Here is a 19590-nt window from a genome sequence, read left to right on the forward strand (position 1 = left end):
CATAGAACATGACTTCCTGGAACAATTCCAGAGCAGTTCACTAGAGAGGGAAAGGGGTCCCCACCTTAAGCACTGGGAAGAGATATCAGAACTAGTTCTGCTGCTGATTGACTGTGCTGAGGGACTCATTTTCCTTTTTGATTCTCAATTCTTCCATAGTGTCGTTAGGTGGAGCTGGAACTAGTTGAATAAATGGACCCAAGGAGTAGTTATTAATAGATAGAATTCAATATGGAGTTATATCTTTAGCAGTGTTCCAGGGATTGGTCTTTGGTCCTGTGCTCGTCACTATTTTAAATAACAATTATAAAAGGCATTTTAAATAATCACTTAGAGGCTCATGAAATTGAAGAGAACAAAAAACTGGGAGAGATAGCTAATGTATTAGATGGAAGAGTCAAAATCCCAGAGGACACCAATAGCCTAGAATGATGACTGAACCTAATAAAATGGACTTAAATGTAAAGTATTACACTTGAATTCAAAAAATCAACTTCCCAAATACAAGATGGAGAAAGGTGTGACTGGACAGCAGTTTTTATGTTAAAGTTATAATACATTGTAAGCTTAATACAAACCAACAATATGATGTGCTAAGTCAGTCAACAATCACTTCCTGGGAAAGAACTTAATTCAAAAAGGCCAGGGGTCACCCACTGCATCCTGGGCTATCACCAGTCATCTTGACTCTTGTCTTGCCACTGGCGACTCTGGGAGATTGATGACTCTGCACAACACTGTTTCAGTTCAACTAATTCACTAGCAAGTTAAAACATCCCCTTCAGTCTTCTCTGTGAAAGAAGGACCAATAACAACAATTTCTAAGCATTTATTATGGGCCAATCACTATGTTAAGCACAGGGATACAAAGAAAGAAAAAAACATCCCAGTCTGCACACTCAGGTGTTACCGTGCTAACAGGTAAAAAAAAATTCTACATACTAGACACATACATTCAAAGTAGATGGCAATCTCAGAGGGAAAATACTAGCAGTGGGAGGGAGTTGAGGAGGCCAGAAAGGCTTCCTAGAGAAGGTGGGGTTTGAGTTGAATCTTGAAGAATGCCAATCCTCAAGGAGGATTTTATGAATGATATATACAAATGAACCTTGTAATCTTATAATTGATTCAAAGAGGTAATGTGAGCTAACACTAACATAGCACTTCTTATGGGCTGGGCTCTGGACTGAAGTCATCTGATCCTCACAACAACCCTGGACATGGATGTTATCATTGTCACACAGCTTCAAAACATCTGAGATTGATCTCCAATTCTTTATCTACTGTTGTCACATAGCAACTAGAAAGTAATAAGAACTCACTGTATTTCATATTTGCGGATTGCAAAATATTAGTTGACTTTGCAGGAGGAAAATATTGCCTTCAAAATCCTTCTACAAGAAGATGTCTCCCTTTCCACCCACACATCAAGCTCTCTCTTGAGTCCTTGGAAAATGGTAGCCACAGAAAATTGGGAGTATGAGGAGGGAGTTCTCTGCTCTCATTTCTAAGGTTCTAAGGTACATTCTGAGGTTTTCTCTAATTCTAATATTTTGTATTCTAAGGTCCTTTCAGTCCTGACATCCAATGGTCTATGATCTTTTCCAATTTTGAAACTCTGTGGTTTTTCTTAACTCTGACATTCTCTATATCGCAAGGTCCCCTCCCCATCTGAAATTCTCTGAATTGGTAAACTAGTCCTGTATGGGATTTAATTTGGATAAATGTGTGCTGAGAGACTGAAGGGGAACCAGTGGGGCCCCGGCAGGAAACAGAAAAGGAGACTTGGGGTTTTTGTCCCTCCTTCCCCATTCCACGACCTTTCTTTTTTGTCTTTCTGCCTTTCATCATTGGTGGCTTGATATGCCCTTGGGTGCATGAGATTCTAAAATGTGAGCTTGATGATTCATGGAAGCATTGTCTGATGCCTTTAACCTTTAGTTAAATAGTGTTATTTTCTGGACTCCTACACCTGTCTTAATATGAAGCAAATTTGGATAGCTTGTGAAGAGCTTAAAATTCCAAACTGAAGTGTTTATTTTTTATCCTGAGGCAATAATATCACTGAAATTTTTGAAGAAGATAAGGGAGGGATCTTCATTTTAGGCAGCTATATAGAATTTGGAAGCTCAAAGATGAAAAATGGAGAATAGAAATAATATGCTCACAGACTATAATCATTTCATTCAGAAGGTAGACCAATGGAAATCAATCACTACAACAAGGAGACCAAAAGAATTCAGAAAACTCCTAGTCGATAATTTGTTTACTTCATCAAGGATAGTGAATTCACTACATTTGTGCCTTAATATCTTCCTCCGCATCATAATTGAACACATATTCTCCTCTGTTCAAGCCATATCCCTCCCTCTCTATTCTCTCCTCTCCTCATTCATCTTTTCCATTGCACATCCCCAAACTATCCTCCATGTCTGGAACATCTTCCTCATTCTGGCTCTTGGCCACCTTCAAATCTCAGCTAAACTCCCACCTTCTTCTAGAAACCTGTCCCAGTTCTCCTTCCTTCTGGGATTATCTCCAAATCCAGCCTGTCTATATAGTGTTTGTACATGGTTGTTTGCATTAGATTGCAATCTAATCCCCCATTAGATTAAAGGCTCTTTGAGAGAAGATACTGGATTTTGTTTCTTGCTTTTCTTGATAATCTCAGTGTTTAGCTTAGTGCCTGACTTAAAATAGGCATTTAACAAGTGTATATTGATTTGACCTGACCTGATTCTTTCCCAGATCAAGCAGTGCCCTTGCTTGAAAATCTCTTTTATTGTCTCAGTCTTCTTCCTAGTTTCCCCATCATTTAATGGGATTCAAGTCCCATTTTTTCCAGTGTCTTTCTTGATTGGAGGATTTTTCTCAGATAGACCATTGCACTCCTCAATAAGTACCATCCAGTTTCTAAATTTTGTAGTCATCTTGTTTAGGAACAATGGTCTAAAGTTAGGAGATTTTAGAACTAGAAGGGAAATTGTCTTCCCAGGGAACTTAACTTTTAAGGTCTCTATCAATTCCAGATCTTTCTGTAATCCTATGAACTTTGAATGTGAAATGTCAGAGTTGGGAAAGCCCTTAGAACTGGGAATGTCAGAGAGCCCTCCCAGATCTGATGTGGAATATTATTTCTGGGAGGGATTTTAGAATAGGCACTGGAAGAAATGTTGAAATTTCAGAGCTGGATGATCTCTGAAAGGCTAATCACCTTCCTTTGCAAATGTGAAAATTGAGACTGAGAGTGGAAAAGATCAGGCCCCAGGATCTACTTATGGCACAAGAACCTGGGTGTTCCCTGGTTTCCAGAGCTTCTTCCACTGTCTTTTTCACCATAGCAAAAGGAAATGTAACTCACCAATGACTAGGATGCGTTTCTTACTCCAAAACGGGTTTTTTTCAAAGGTGCTGACTTTGACAAGGTAGAGTCCAGAATCTTGGGATGAAAGGTTTGTCAGGGTCAAGGAGCCATTGAGATGTGTAATCACTCGGCTAGTGTCTGGAATTTCACAATTCATATATTCATCTGTAGGTCTGATGACACAGAACTTTTTTGAGGTGTTCTCCCGGTACCATGTGAAAGAAAGGACATTTTTCTGGACACTCTGCACAGAGAGTGTGATGCAGCTGCCGACTGTTGCTTTGTCAGGGATCGAAATGATGGTCACTTGGGCCCACCCCGTGGCATTCCAGGAGCTCAGAATGGAGGCTGGGAAGAGAGCAGAGGTGGATTAGGGGCAGACACCCTACCTGTTAAGATCTAAGATCCTGCTCTTCAATCCTCCTTAGAGTTGGATTATTAGCTAACTCCTCTTTGTGCAACCTCGGTTTCTTTTGAAGTTTCCTGGAATACCAGTACACTGAAGGTCATTAAAATGAAAAACTGAGAAGACATTAGCACGTAGAATGGCAAATCTGGAAGTGATCTTAGAACAGAAAATGTCAAAACAGGGAGAGACCTAAGAACAGGGAATGTCAGAACCAGGAAGACTCTTAGAATATAGAACATGGAATATCAGAGATGAGAGGTACCTTAAAACAGAAAATCTCAGAGCTGGGAGGGCCCTTAGAACAAAGAAAGTCAGAAGTGGAAGGGACCTCAGAACAGGGAATGTCAGAGCTATTCAGAGTCTTAGATTATAGAATATTGTCAGAGATGAAAGGTATCTTAGAACAGAAAATGTTAGAGTTGGGAGAGGGCCTTAAATCAAAGAATACAGGATGTCAGAGTTTAGATGGACCTTAGAACAAAGAAAAAAATTTAATATGAGAAGGAAACTTTACTCCAAACTTCTCCTTTTTCCAGATGGGCAAACCTGAAGCCCAGTCTAAGTCATAGTTAGGCTGGGGCAACCACGTGGAACATTTTCCAGGGAGTAGAATTTTAGAAGAGCTGAAAGCACTGGTAATTTGCAGCTCAGGTAGCAGGGTTAGTTCAGATAAGCAGCTACCAGATGGAGCTTCTCACAAAAGGTTCCCTAGCTCAGGGTATTCTCTTCTTTCTTCCACTATAAATCTGAAAGCTTTCCCCAAGATTCTTCTCCCTCCATCCAATTAATTTCCTTTAGCAATCTGGTAATGAAGATACCTTTTATTGTGTTTGCCTGGCTTTGTATTCTGGTGTGTGCCCCAGAATTAGGGCTACTAGTCATGTCACCAGGGTCTGAGAGTCAAGATTATATTGGGCTTCTTCCTGTCCTTCTCTCCTCCCCTCCTCTCCCCTCTTCCCCACCGATGCTTTAGGTCCAGAGGGAGCCCTTCCCTTTCACCTGTGAAAAAAGCCACCTTCCAGGAGCCACGTGGAAGGAGCTGCCAGCTCAGAAGAAATGCCATCTAGCATGGGCTATGTTTCTGGGTCTCTTCTTCCTGGGGAGTTTCATATGCCTGCGTCCTTTGGAGAGTGCCTGTTCTGGTGTGTGTGTGTGTGTGTGTGTGTGTGTGTGTGTGTGTGTATAGCAAGGTCTCTGGGCATTGTGGTAATATCTGTCTCTATTTCCTGCTGGCAATTCTCTCAGATCTTTACTCCATCCATCCAATGGCCCTTCTTTAGGGGAGGAAGTCCGGGGCAGGAAAAGGACCTTCAGACAAGATGTCCCTTGTCTGAAAGGGGGTATTAGTGGGATTTGAGGAAAATTATTATTTTTTATTAAAGCTTTTTATTTACAAAACATATGCATGGGTAATTTTTTCGACATTGACGCTTGCAAAACCTTTTGTTCCAAATTTTCCCCTCCTTCCCCTCCACCACCTCCCCTAGCTGGGAAGGAAGGAGGAAAATTATTTGTGTCTCAAAACTCCAAATGAGTTCAAATTATAGTTTACTTATCTCTTGTGTGACTTGGGCAACTATTTCAAATCTCTGAGCCTCAGTTACTTCTCTGACAGCTGCCATGACAACTCTGGGCATGTGGGGGGCATTGGTTCCTGTGAGTCCTGTTGGCAGTGTTGACAACAGGTCATTGTGGGTTTGGTGCAGGATTCTGCATGGGGACAAGCAGAGAGAGGGAGGGAAAGAGGGAGGAGAAAAGGAAGACAAGAAAGTTAAAGAGAGGGGAGAGAAAGATGGGAGAAGAGAGAGAGGTAAAAAAGGAGAGGAAAAGGACAGAAAAAGGAGGGAAAGAAGAGTAGATAGAAAAGAAAAGAAAAAGAGTTGAAGATAGAAGGGGAAAGAGAAAAGGAGGGAGAATAAAAGGGAAATGAAAAGAGAGACAAATAGTGACAGAGACAGAGAGACTGACACAAAGAAAAAGAGGAAATAAAACTATCCCTCTTTGCAGATGATATGATGATATACTTGGAGAATCCTAGAAAAACCATCCAAAACCTACTTGAAATAATTAATAGATTTAGTAATATTGCAGGATATAAAATAAACCCACTCAAATCACCGGCATTTCTGTATATTACTGATAAAGAGAAATCCGTTTAAAGTAACTTTAGAGAAAGCAGAGAGGAGGGAAAGAGTGGAGAGAGAAAGAAGGAGAAAGAGGAGAAAAAACAGAGATGGAGGGGGAAAGAGAGAGAAAGAAAGAGAGAGAGAGAGAAAGAGAGAGAGAGAGAAGGAGAGAGGGAAGGAAGATGGGAGGGAGGGAGAAATAGCTGAAAAGAGAGAGAGGAGGAGGAAGAAAATAGACAGGAAGGGGCCAAGACAGGGGTGTGGAAGAAGTTGGAGAAATATATGGTTGAGAAACTGCTAAAGAGAACAGATTTTGAGTTTCCTCCACAAGCCCTCAGTCCTCACATTCTGTGCAAGCATCTGTGCAAAGCCCCACAGATTCTTCCTCATTGGAAGACATAATACCAATCAATTTGACCAATATGTCAAATCAATCTTGGTATTTAAACCCTTGGGGTACATTCTCTGTCTTTGCACATCTGGCATTTCTTTTGAGCTCCTTCCATTTTGCTTTGCTCATAGAGCCCAGCACCTTCTCTGATGAGGGTGTGCCGTACTGGATGGTCCTGTGCCAGTCGGTGTCTCCCATGTAATAAATCCATTCTAAAGTTCTTTAGAGAGCTCTTGAGAGTGTCCTTGTATTGTTTTCTCTGACCCCCTTGTGAGTGTTTGTGCTCTAATCTGTTGACATTAATTCTTCTAATAGTCTTTTTGCTTTGTGGCAAAGATGGTAAAATTTCATGGGTGATGGCTTTTGATTCATGTGTAAAGTGGCTTTAAGACAAGCAGAGTTGCACTGAGTCCTCAGTTTCACTCTCTTTCTCAGAGCCATTACTGTCCAGTGGCAGAACATCCCCATGGGATGCAGTGGATGACCTTGGTGTCTTCCATGTCTTACCAAGCTCTAAGTGCTTCCCAGTACCTGCTCCAACTGCCTTCATGGCCTTTGGACCAAATTACTCTTATCTACCCATTCCACCAGGGGAAGTCTTCTCATGCTTAAGGCTGATGTCCTCCTAACTCATCAAAGCTTCGAGACTCTTCAGTTCTCTTGAACCTCGTTTAGCCCATGTGCCAAAATGGTTTTCTAAGGTGGGGCTGCTGTGTATGCTGCAGCTTCTTGGAGCCACAGATGAGAGATGGATCAGGCGGACACCAGAAGTGGAAAACAGTCCTGTAAGAAGCTTGGAAGCTCTTATACCTGAGGTATTAGTCTTCCCTGGACACACTCTACCTCCCATCATCAAACATTACCAGATAAGCAAAATAAAATGTCTACTGTGAGACTAGAAGTCAAGAGAAAGGCTGGGGCAGGACAGGTAGATTTGAAAATCATAGAGATGATGATTAAAGCCCAGGGAGCTAATGAGATCCACAAATGAAGTGTTATAGAGGAAGAAGAGGTGGTGGCCCAGGATGGAACCTAGAGGGACACCTATGGTTAGAGGGAAATGCTATGGAGGAGGATCCAGCAAAGAGACAAAGAAGTGGTCACAGAGATAGGAAGAGGACCGTGAGGGAAAGAGGATGCTCTGAAAATGTGGAGAGAAGACAGTATCAAGCAAGAAGCATGATGATAATTGTGGAAGTATGTCTAAAAGAATTGCACGTTTAACATAGATGATTACTTGCTGTCTAGGACAGAAGGTGGGAGGAAGGGAGGGAGAAAAAATTTGGAACACAAGGTTTTTCAAGGGTGAATGTTGAAAAGCTATCATTTAAACAAACAAACAAACAAACAAAAAAAACAAAGCATGATCAACAGTGTCAAAGGCTATAGAGTAGTGAAGGAAAATGAGAACTGAGAAAAGGCCATTGCATCTGGCAATTAGAAGAGCATTATTCACTTTGAAGAGAGAAGTTTCAGTGGGATGATGAGGTGAGAAACTGCATCACAGGGAGATAAGAAGAGAATGACAAGAAAGGAAGTGGAGGCAGCTATTGGAGATAGTTTATTTTGGAGGAGTTTATTTACCAAAATCAGAAGAGATATATGATAGTTAACAGGAGTGGAAGAATCATGGGGAGGATTTTTTTCCAGGATGGAGAATGTGGACATGTTTTTGGCTGGTGGAAATGAGCCAGTAGAGAGGGAGAGATTGAAAAAAGTGAGAGTGGGAATGATAGAGGGGGCAATGTGTTGGAAGAGATAGGATCCAATGGGATCACTTGGTAAGGAGTAAGACGACCACTTCATCCTGTGAGAGGGGGGTGAGAGAGGAGAGAGGGGAAAGAATATAAGTGTTAAGAGATGAAGAAGAGGGAACTGTTGGTTAATGGCCTTAATTTTTTCTGTAAAATATGAGACAAAGTTAGCAGCTGAGAGACTGAGGCAAGTGGGAGCCATGGGGAAATTTGAGGAGGGAATGAGAAAGTTTAGAAGAGTCACTCTGAAGGGCAGGAAAGAGACTTGATATGAAAAGTGTAGAAGGATTGCCTTGTAGCAGTGAGGATCCCGCTAAGGTTGTGTAATATAAATTTGTGGGGGACTTAGGCAGAAGCGTTACATAGTATTTTCTATTTTTGTTAAGTAGCATGTGTGCAAGAACAATGCCTCAGGAGCGGAAAACAGTTTCTTTTATATCCTTACTAATTTTCTCCTCAATTAAGACAGCTCATGTCGAAATATTAATTTTTTCCCCAGTAACTTTTAAATATCAGCTTTTCTCTTTCCTTAAAACTTGTCCATCTTGCTTTTAATTCTTGGAAACAAAGTCAGACTTGGTATGGAGAATGCTATCTGCATTTTCTGCAGTAGAGCTCTCCCAAACCTTAAGTTTCCCATTTATAAAATGGGAGAATAAGCTAAGTCTGACTTTCTAGTCCTGAGAATGGTGGGTGAGCATCCTCCTAGGCAGAAGGGATATAGAGAATATAGGATGAGCTTGGAAGACCAAAGGGCACTTGTCTGGAACTGAGATGATAAGGACAAGAGCAGCTGATGAGCTGAGTTGCAGCTGAGTGACAGTCAGTCACCTTTTCTTTACCCTGTTCTGATGCTAGGATTAACCATCCCTTGGGGGTCTGATGAGGGCACCCAGGGAGGGGGTGCCTGTCAGAGACACAGCTCAGCCCCTCTTTCTGAGGCTCTGGGGCCTTGAGAGAGAGAGGGCTCTGGGCTCAGAGCCAGCAGCATCCTTTATGATCCTATTTCTTTCTTCAGATGAGGCTTTGAGCAGGAAAGAAAGATGGATCTCAGGAGCCAGTAGAACCAGCATGAATGCATAAATGGACCTTTCTTTGGGAGACCCCCAGATGAACGGGCTTCTGCTCACAGGTGAGAGAGCTCACAGCCCTGGAACACTGGAGATCAGGGCTTGAGGTGGGTGGGTGATGCGACAGAGGGATCCATTCAGGATTAACAGCTGCCGAGATCCTGTGTAGTCTGGAGAGCTAGCATATAGAGCACTAAGCTTGAAGTCAAGAACTAGATTTGATGTCACCTTTTATGTGTTTTAGCTGTATGACCTTAAATAAGTCACTGTGCCTCAGTTTTTACATCTATAAAATAAAGAGATTGGATTAGATGGTCTCCGAGGTCCCTTGTAGCTCTAAGTCAATGAGTCTAGGAGCCCCATAGCTGCCCAAATTCTCCCTCATATCATGGATTCCTATTCCCTTCATGTTGGATAACTGAGAGTGGAGTGGGGACTGGTTTGGAGCCAGAAGACAGTGCAAATCCCCACTTTTCCATGCAATTGTTTCGGGATCTGTGATGACTCACTTTTTCTGGGCCTCAGTTTCCACCTGTGAAAAAGAGGACTCAGTGATTCTAGAGCTCTTTTCCATCTTTCATTTCCCACAATCCTTTAGTTTCACTCTAGGAATCAGGATTGAATAAGAGAGAAGGGGCAGCCCTCTCTAAAGGTGGGGGTGCCTGGAAACAGCCTGGATTCCCTGAAGCTTCCTTCAAGGGGATCCTTCAAAGGTCAAGGACAAAGGAGAGTGTGTGTGGTTGATGTTGAGTGTGCTGGAGGCTCAAAGGGAAGAAAGCAGCCTGGGGAGATGAGGCCTTCGGGAGGGACCCAATGGGGGAAGCATGAAGGATCACAGATAACAGAACTGAAAGGGATTTCATGTTGCAGAGGGGGAAGTTGGAGCTGCAGTGGTGAAGTGACTTGTGCAGAATTATGTATGTAGAGCAGCAGGCCAGTTCCCTAAATCCAAAGCCAGAGAGCCCTTTCCACTGTACCATGAATTCACAGAATTTGGAATCATGACAATCTACTAATTAGAAAGTCCCTGACTTTATTTTGAACCTCAATTTCCTTTATTTGTAAATTGAAACTACTTGCCTTTGTACTACTGACTTCAAGGGACCTTAGGAAGGAAATAACTTTCTAAATATTTGCACATTGTATCCATATGAATGACTGCTATAGGAACAGGGAGGGAATATGGGAGTAGCGGAAATGGCACATGATGTCAGCAAAAGCTTGGAGGTAAGAAGGGGAAATGAGGGAAGCCTGCCTGAATATAAAAGAATAAATGAGTAATAAATTTGGAAAAATAAAATTGGAAAGGTTCTCCAAACAGGAACCTTTTCAATTTTATTTTTCCAAATTAAGGATCTCCAATGTCTGACAGAGGTGGAGTGGTGTTAATCTGGTGGCAGAAGCCATGGAAGATTCTTGAGCAGAGGACAGAGAGGATGCAGATAGTGTTTATCCCGTGTCCCAACTCTAACCATCTCCTCCCTCCCACACTTCTTCCTAATTCCTCACTATTTATTCTGATTTCCCACATTCAACTGGCACCCGCGATCATCACAAAAAGCCCTCCCAGACCACTCTACATCACATCTCCTCAACCCATTTTAGAGAAGAAGGTGGGTAGTAGTTCCACAGAAGGTAAGGGACTTGCCCAGAAGTTGTATGGAGCCAGAACCCAAGCCTTGGTGCCTTTCTTGGCACTCTTACCCTGCTGACCCTTCACCATCCCTGCTAGGCTGCCTTTGGCTGCTCCCTCTGAGCCACCTTCCCAAATCAGTGGCCAGGATCCCAGCTTTTTTTTTTTTTTTTTTTAAGCCCATCACTATCGCTTCTGGAATGACTGCCTCTAATCTTTTATTTTATCTTTCAGATCCAGGCAGTTCATATGTTGCAATGATACTGAGCATGCAGGACATCAGGTTTGAATGGATTTAATGGCCACCTAGGGATGAAACAGGTCAGACAACCGAGCACTTAAAGCTAATTACAGATTGGACAATACTCTATAAGCATATGCTTCCCTTCCCACTATCCTGTGTTGGCTCGATAATTGGTGTATACACAGAATTGTAGGAGGGACTAGGGGGTGGAGTAAGACTAGTCAGGGTCACTTCTGGGCAGGAGACCAAGAAGGAAGTTCACTTCCATCCAATTCAGTCCTGTCTCTAAAAACAAAGAATAAAGATCAAGGACTTTTGCTTATCCTGACCCCTGCTGATTCTAAGGTATCCAGGGTGCTAATTCGGTCATCACATCCAGGAGTTTGTGTTTGATAAGGAAAGTGATAGGGAGCTATCAAAGCTTCTTGATAATGAAGGTGATAGGGAGCCATCAAAGCTACTTAACTTGAATGATCTATGGTTCTAATTCTAAAACTCCAAAGCTCTCTGTCACTAAGACATCCACTATAAGCTTATAATTCTATTTTGTTCCATTCTACAAATATTTGAAACTTGAATTATCCATGCTTTTTTTACTCATTCATTCATAGGCTTTATTGAACATCTACTGTTTGTCCAATCCTGAACTAGGCACATAGGGGTTCCTCAATATATATTAGCCCCAAAGTATCTCCCTGTAGTTGCTGACCAGCATGTCCATCGGCTAGGGAACTCGGGCAATCAACTATGACAATTTCAAGGCAGGAGAAAATGCTGTGATGTAGAGTGATCTGGGGGGGGCTTTTTGTGAGCAGCAGGTATAGTGTCTTCTGGAAAGACTGTTTCCTGTAGTTACTGAAGAGAGGACAAAGAGAAAGGACTAATCTAGTTTATTTCCAAAGAAACTGCATTTAACTCTTGAGGGGGAAATGTGAAGTTTTTAAAGACATTTTAATTAGAAGCTAGAATGAGCTGAATGGCATGACACTGAGTTTCCAGAAAAGTGGAGGGAAGTCATCTATGCTAAAATTGAAGGGCTGATGTAAGTCATTTATTAAGGTATTTGGTCTACAAACATTATATATATATATATATATATACATATATATATATATATACACACACATATTTATATGCATGTACATATGTATATATATGTATGTGTATATGTGTGTATATATGACATGATATGGTGTGTTAGGCACCATGCACAATTTGGGGGTACAAAGAAAGACAAAAAGAGCCTTTGATCTAAATGAGCTTACAGTTTAATGTGGGAAAGAATACACAAATCACCATGTAAAAACAGGATATAGACAGGATATATTCGACATAATATTCGTAAAAGATAAAATATTATAAATGATAATGTTTAATTTAATAAAAATATTAAGGCAATAATAAGCATAAAGATATATGTATATTTATTATTGCTTTCATTTATTAATAAATTGCAAGCCACTGAATCTTGTTTCCTTTGGTTCCTTTGTCTGTAAAATAAACTGGAGAAGGGAATGGCAAGCCACTCCAGTATCTCTCCCAAGAAAATCAAGAAAACTCTCTTATGAAGAGTCATACACAACCGAAATGAGTGAAGAAGAACAACAAAATGAAATTTTGATATTTATTTATCATCTAGGAAAAAAGAATATCAGGGAAAGGAGATTTCCCCCCATATATGATTTAATCCTATCCCCAATCTAGCTTTCACCCTCCCCCCTCCCCCAGGATTATTCTTCTTTGTTACTGATTAGGACATGTCATTCTGCTGATCAGAAATCTCCAGGGGTCCCCTGTTGCTTTCCCTTTGCCCTTTTAATAAAGGTCAAGCTCTTTTGCCTGGTTTTAAGACTGGAGATAATGTGGTAAACTCTCCCCTTCTAGCCTTCTCTCTCATCTTTTATTACTCCTCTCTGTATTTAGGCAAATTTGCCACTTTCCCTATCCCTTTGTTCCCCCATTAGCACACCCTGTGCTCTCTGGCCTTTTCTCATTTTGCTTCCAGTGCTTGAAATGTTCTCCCTTCCCCTTCTCTGCCTATTAAATATCCATTCATTCTTTTCTGAACAACTTGCAAAGTAAAGGTCCATGGCATGTAAGGATCCAATGAAGTGACTGAGGCTGTTTGTCAAGTTGTTCATCCTTCCTTTTGGAAGACAATTGATGTCTTAACTTGAAAGTGAATTGGACTTAAATGAGGCAAAATAGAGCAAAGTCATGAGTATCATTTTCTATGTAGAATGGAGAAGACTCAGGGCAGTATGGGATCAGACAGGATGTTTGAATATTTTGAGTGCTAATTGTGGAAGTGAGATTAGGATTGTTATATTGGCCCTAGAAGGCAAACCTAGAAGCAATGCATGAAAGATGCAAAGAAGTCCATTTAGACTTGATTGAGGGAAGGGCAGATTTCTTTCTTTCTTTTTTTTAATTAAAACTTTTTATTTTTCAAAACATATGCATGGACAATTCTTCAACATTAGCCCTTGGAAAACTTTGTGTTTCAATTTCCCTCCTCCCCCACGCCCTCCTCTAGATGGTTAGTAGTCCAATATATGTTAAATATGGTAGAAATATGCTAAATCCAATATATGCATACAGATTTATACAATTATTGTGCTGCATCAAAAAAGCAAATCAAAGTAAAAAAAGAGAAGCAAAATAAACTGCAGAACAAACAACAATAAAAAGAGTGAGAATGCTATATTGTGAACAACATTCAGTTCCCACCGTCCTCTCTCTGGGTGCAGATGGCTCTTTCCATCTCAAGCCCATTGGAACTGGTTTGACTCATCTCATTGTTGCAGAGAGCCATGTCCATCAGAATTGAGCATCGTATAATTTTGTTGTTGCTGTGTACAATGATCTCCTGAACTCATTAGCATCAGTTCATGTAAGTCTCTCCAAGCCTCTCTGGAATCATCCTGCTAATGGTTTCTTACAGAACAATAATATTCCATAACATCCATATACCATAATGTATTCAGCCATTCTCCAACTATTGGGCATCCACTCAGTTTCCAGTCTCTTGCCACTACAGAAAGGGCTGCCACAAATACTTTTGCAATGTGGGTCTCTTTCTCTCCTTTAAGATCTCTTTGGGCTATAAGCCCAGTAGAAACACTGCTGGATCAAAGGGTATGCACAGTTTGATAACTTTTAGAACATAGTTCCAAATTGCTCTCTGGAATGGCTGGATCCATTCAGTTTTAGTGTCCCAGTTTTTGAGGGGCAGACTTCTTAACTGACAGATGGTCAGAATGGGAGTGGGCAACTTCCCCTTCCTTGGAAGCTTCACACTAGATGACCACTTGCTGAGGTTATCTCAAGGGTTCTTTTTTGAGTAGGAGCAACATTGGACAGTTCCTGAGGTTCCTTCCAAATAATATAATATTTGTGAAGTGCTTAACATGTCTGGCACATCATAGGTTCTTAATTAATGCTTATTTGTGCAAGAGGCTGCCTGGTTAGTGGAGAGAGGGCAGACTTGGGAACCAAGAAGACTTCAAATCTCACCTCTTTGATATATCTTGGCTGGATGATCCTGGATGAGCCTTTTAACTTCTCCACACTCTGGGCAATTCTAAGGCTATGATACTCAGAGAAGATGTGCTGACTTGTTTTTTCTTCTGGAAATTCCCTGTATCAGTGAAATCAGAGGTCTGGCATATCCTCCTCTGCAAACATATTATATCCCCACCCCCAGTAGAGTGGAAATTCCTAGAGGACAAAGTCTGTTTAGCTTTTGTCTTTGTATTAGTGACCCTAGGATACAGCAGGCTTTTGCTCAGAGTTTGTTGATTGACTGATTTATCGTTTGCTACAAGGTAAGTACTCAAGGCTCTTTAACTGCCTGCTCTTCTTGTTCTCCCTCACACTGAGCATTTGCAGCCAGCATGGAATGTCTTCTGAGATAACCATCATTCTATTCCCTCCCATTCCTTTGTGGATGAGAATGTCCCTAAATGAGTCCCTTCTTCCTTTGGTCCAGAAAGTTACAAGGCCACAGCAGGAGACTGATTAAAGCTTGGCGCCCTCTTGTGGAGAGATCAGGTGGATGATTTGGAACCTGGAGTGATGGAATTGTACAGGATATACCTTAGCTGTGTGACCCTGGATGTATGAGCCTCAGATGCCACAAAGTGACTTGTTCAGGGTTGTTGTTATTTGTCCTTAGCTCTCAAGGAGAACCATGACCTCAGGGAGGTGATACCATGACATGCAAGTGAATTGGAGTTCAGGGAGAGGCAGAGACATAGAGACACATAGAAAGATGGAGGCAGAAACCAAAACAGAACAGACACAGAAACAGAAACATAGAGACAGGAATAGAGAAAGAGACAGAGAGACAGAAAGACAGAGACAGTCATAGAGGGAGACAGGCCCTATGCAGGAAGCCTTCTCTGCACTCAAATATTAGCTGTCCCTTGTCACTTATCCTACACCATACTTATCAGTTTACAAATGGTATTACCCCTTCCCTTTAATAGAATGTAGCAGGGTTTCTTTTATTTTGGTTTTTATAAACCCAGTGCCTAGCACTCCACCTTCACATGAGGCACTTAATAAATGCTTACTGACTGGCTGACTTTTGGTTGAACTGAATTGGTGAGTTTTGAGGTGAGGTTTGATGAGGGTTAAGTGGAGGCGGTTGGGTGACTCTGTGATAGAGCACTGGACCTGGAGTCAGGAAAACCTTAGTTCAAATCTTGTGACTAACTGTGATCCTTGACAGTCATTTCATTTTTGTTTGCCTAAATCCACTGGAGAAAGAAATGGAAAACTACCCCAATATCTCTGCAAAAACAAAACAAAACAAAACAAAACAAAACCAAATAACAACCCATGGTACACAGGGTCATGAAGAATCAGGTGGGACTGAACAACAAATGCTAGCTATTACCTATTTTTATTAGTCTATAAGTAAAATCTAGCATTTTCTTCAAAGATGAATAAAGTCGGAGAAGGATCCTTAGGTGCCCCCAAACTGACAAAGCCCACCTTACATGGAAAAAAGGCTAAGAATCTTTAGTCTGAATTAGTGGTTCTCAAACTTGTTGGTCTCAGGACTCCATGATACTATTAAGCACTGAGAATTCTACAGGGCTTTTGTTTATGTAGCTTAGTATCAGGATGTGCTAGTAAATGTTTAACAACTGGCTTTGGGTTGGGAGAAACATGTACACAAGATGTTCTTTTAAGTATAATCTGAATTATTGACATTTTCTTATTTATTTCCTCCTGTGTTAATCTAGACCATCTATATTTTTGTAAGTATTCATTCATTTCACTTAATGGCATTATTGGCAAAATAGCTCCTCATTATTGCTGTAATTTCCAATTCATTGGTGGAAAGTTCATCTTTTTCATTTTTGATATTAGTAATTTCCATCACTTTCTTAAGTCAGGAAATCAAAATAATAAAACATGCCCTGTTTAATCACATTTGCCAAATTTTGAGATTTAAATAATCATACTGAAAATTTAACAATTGGCTCTCTGGTTCCAATCCACTGATTCTACTATGCCCCTGGTGATATCTATTGATTTTTATCATACTAGATATTAAAACATCTTAGTATTATTATGAAAATAATTTTGACTTTATGGCCTTCTGAAAGGATTTCAGGATCCTTGGAAGTTGCTGGCCCATATTTGGAGAATCACTGTCCCAGATGATCTCTTAAGGACTTCCCAATGCTAAATTCTATGAATCTGTCATTTATCTGTCTGCATTTTGCCCTTTAGAGTATTTGTCCCCACCCAACATCACAGATCCAGGATGACAGATCAACGGAACACCTGGACTCAATAAATCTAACCCTCTGAATAACGGTGTGACCCTTTGCTAGTTTTTAGATAATGAATTGGTCCCCAAGAGAGATTCTAATCTTCCCCAGGGTAATCAGGAATGATTCAGGTACTTCACAATGTGAGGCCTGGAATGACATCACCTTCAGCCTCAGTAACCCCATTGTAGTCAACGTGACCTGTGAGTCATAGCGGGATGAGGAGGGAAGGTCAGGTTAATTGGGCAATTCCCTTAGAGTAGTCCACCCATCCAGCAATCAACAAGCACATTTGCCAGTCACTGTGGAAGGCATTAGGAAATACAAACACACAAAAAAACCCAGCTGCTCCTCTCAAGGAGATTACATTTTAATGGTTAGAAACCACATATACCCAAAAGCAAGTACAAAATATACCCACAAAAACCACAAAGCAATTTAGGTGTGTGTGGGAGGTCACATGTAGATGTTAGTGTTTGAGCTGAACTATGAAAAGTGTTAGTGATTCCAGGAATTAAAGATGATGGCTCATCTAGGGATGGAGATGAGGAATGGAGAGTTCTGCATAGAGAACAGCAAATTGGCTAGTTTGGCTGGAAGGCAGAGGGAATGGATATATATTACTATCTATATGTTACTATATATCAGGAGGACCTGAGTTCAAATCTAGAACTTGCTAGCTATGAGGGCTTGGGCAAATTGCTTCAATTTCTTTAACTGATAAATGAGCTGGAGAATGAAATGGCAAAACCACTTTAGCATCTTTGCCAAGAAAACCCTTAATGGGGTTGTGAAGAGTTGAACACCACTGAAAAACTACTGAACAAAATGACTGAAAAAGAAATGCTTTTAAATCACTTACTAGAAGAGTTGCATGTGACTGAATTGAATCAGGCACAGTAAAACCTAGAAAGAAGGGAGAAGATAATCTTATCCCAGACTACTCTACTTATTGCAATCATTGGTTGTTGGCAAATCCAATTATGTCTTCTTTTCTGACCTTTTCATCACAGTTGAAATCCAATCATCCAATCATCCATCCATCCATCCATCTATGCATCCATCAAGCTACACATTCATCAATTATCTGTCTATTCTTCCATCAAACCAACTGTTCATTTACTTTTTCATTCAATCATCCATCCATTATTTATGAAGGGCCTACTATGTAACAGGCAAGGAACAATATGACATCATGGATAAGGAGCTGTCCTTGGAGATAGCTAAGACCTAGGGGCCATATCCTGCCCCTGACACACTGACTGTGATCCTGGGAAACTCATTTAAATCTCATTCTGGACAAACTATGGCCCAACAGCCCAATACAGTTATCTGTCTGTTTTTGCTCAGCTCTCAAGCTACAAATGTTCGTCAGGGGCTGTTTGTTCAAAAGGCCATGGTGTGCTAATCCCTGCTCTCAGAAGTGAATTACTGAGTCATCATAGATATTGTTGGTGGAGGAAATTTCCCCTATAGGAGTTTTCTTTACCAGTGAAATCACACATTCAATCCTTATTCCTATCCCCTGGATCAGACATTGTGCTAGTTGCTGCAGATATTTAAAAAATGTAATTGTTCCTACCCTCAAGAAACATACATTCTAGTTGGGGTGTGTGTTGGGGAACAAGAACAGAGGTAAACTAATTATTAAATACACAGTGATTACAGGGGTAGGAAGTTTACAATTTGGAGAAGTTAAAATGTTGCAAGAGAAAAAATAAGATCAAAATTGATCCCTTGATGAATGGTAGAAGAGAGGAAATTGGGAAATAATAGAAAGAACTTTTCTCTTATTCCCTAAAAACTTGCATTGAAATCTCATCTAACCCCCAAGTAAATGCAAAATTTGAAATTCTGAAAATAAAAGGAGAGATTAATAAAATTGAAAGTATAAAACTATTGAACTAATAAACAAAACTAAGAGCTGGTTTTATGAAAAAAATCAACAAAAAGGACAAACCTTTAGTTAATTGGATCAGAAAAAAGGAAAGAAGGAAATCAAATAACAATTTATACCAGGAATGCAGGGCTGGTTCAATATTGGGAAAACTATTAGCATAATTAACTACCAAATTAACAAAAATCATATGATTATCTCAATAGATGCCAAAAAAGCATTTGATAAAATGCTATTTCCACTAAAAACACTAGAGAGTATAGAAATAAATAGAGTTTTCCTTAAAATGATCAGTAGCATCTATTTAAAACCATCAACAAGTAACATATGTAATGGGGACAAACTAGAACTATTCCCAATAAGATTGGAGTGAAACAAGATTGCTCACTATCACCATTACTATTCAATATTGTATTAGAAATGTTAATTTTGGCAATAAAAGAAGAAAAAGAGATTAAAAGAATTAGAGTAGGTAATAAGAAAACCAAATTATTACTCTTTGCAGATGATATGATATACTTAGAGAATGCTAGAATTGTAGAAACAATTCACATCTTTAGCAAAGTTGCCAGATGCAAAATAAATCCACATAAATCATCAGCATTTTTATATATTACCAACAAAGTCTGGCAGCAAGATATACAAAGAGAAATTTCATTTAAAATAACTGTAGATAATATAAAATATTTGGGAGTCTACCTGCCAAGACAAAGTCAGGAACTATATGAACACAATTACAAAACACTTTTCACACAAACGAAGTCAGATCTAATCTCTTGGGAAAATGTCAAGTGCTCATGGGAGCAAATATAATAAAAATGACAATACTATCTAAATTAAGTTACTTATTCAGTGCCAATCAAATTCCCAAGAAATTACTTCACAGAGCTAGAAAAAATAATAACTGTTTGGT

General features: G+C 40.2%; 1 protein-coding gene across 1 annotated transcript in view; it reads left to right on the plus strand.

Moving 5' to 3' along the window:
- Window positions 1–9127: 9127 nt before the first annotated feature.
- Window positions 9128–19590, plus strand: part of LOC105750124 (carcinoembryonic antigen-related cell adhesion molecule 5-like) — a 38823-nt gene continuing 28360 nt past the window's right edge. The window contains exon 1 of the mRNA XM_012546941.2: window positions 9128–9176. Coding sequence (XP_012402395.2) covers window positions 9128–9176 — 49 coding nt within the window. The remainder of the gene's footprint in view (window positions 9177–19590) is intronic.

This window comes from Sarcophilus harrisii, chromosome 3 (genome assembly GCF_902635505.1).
Source record: "Sarcophilus harrisii chromosome 3, mSarHar1.11, whole genome shotgun sequence".
NCBI lineage: Eukaryota > Metazoa > Chordata > Mammalia > Dasyuromorphia > Dasyuridae > Sarcophilus > Sarcophilus harrisii.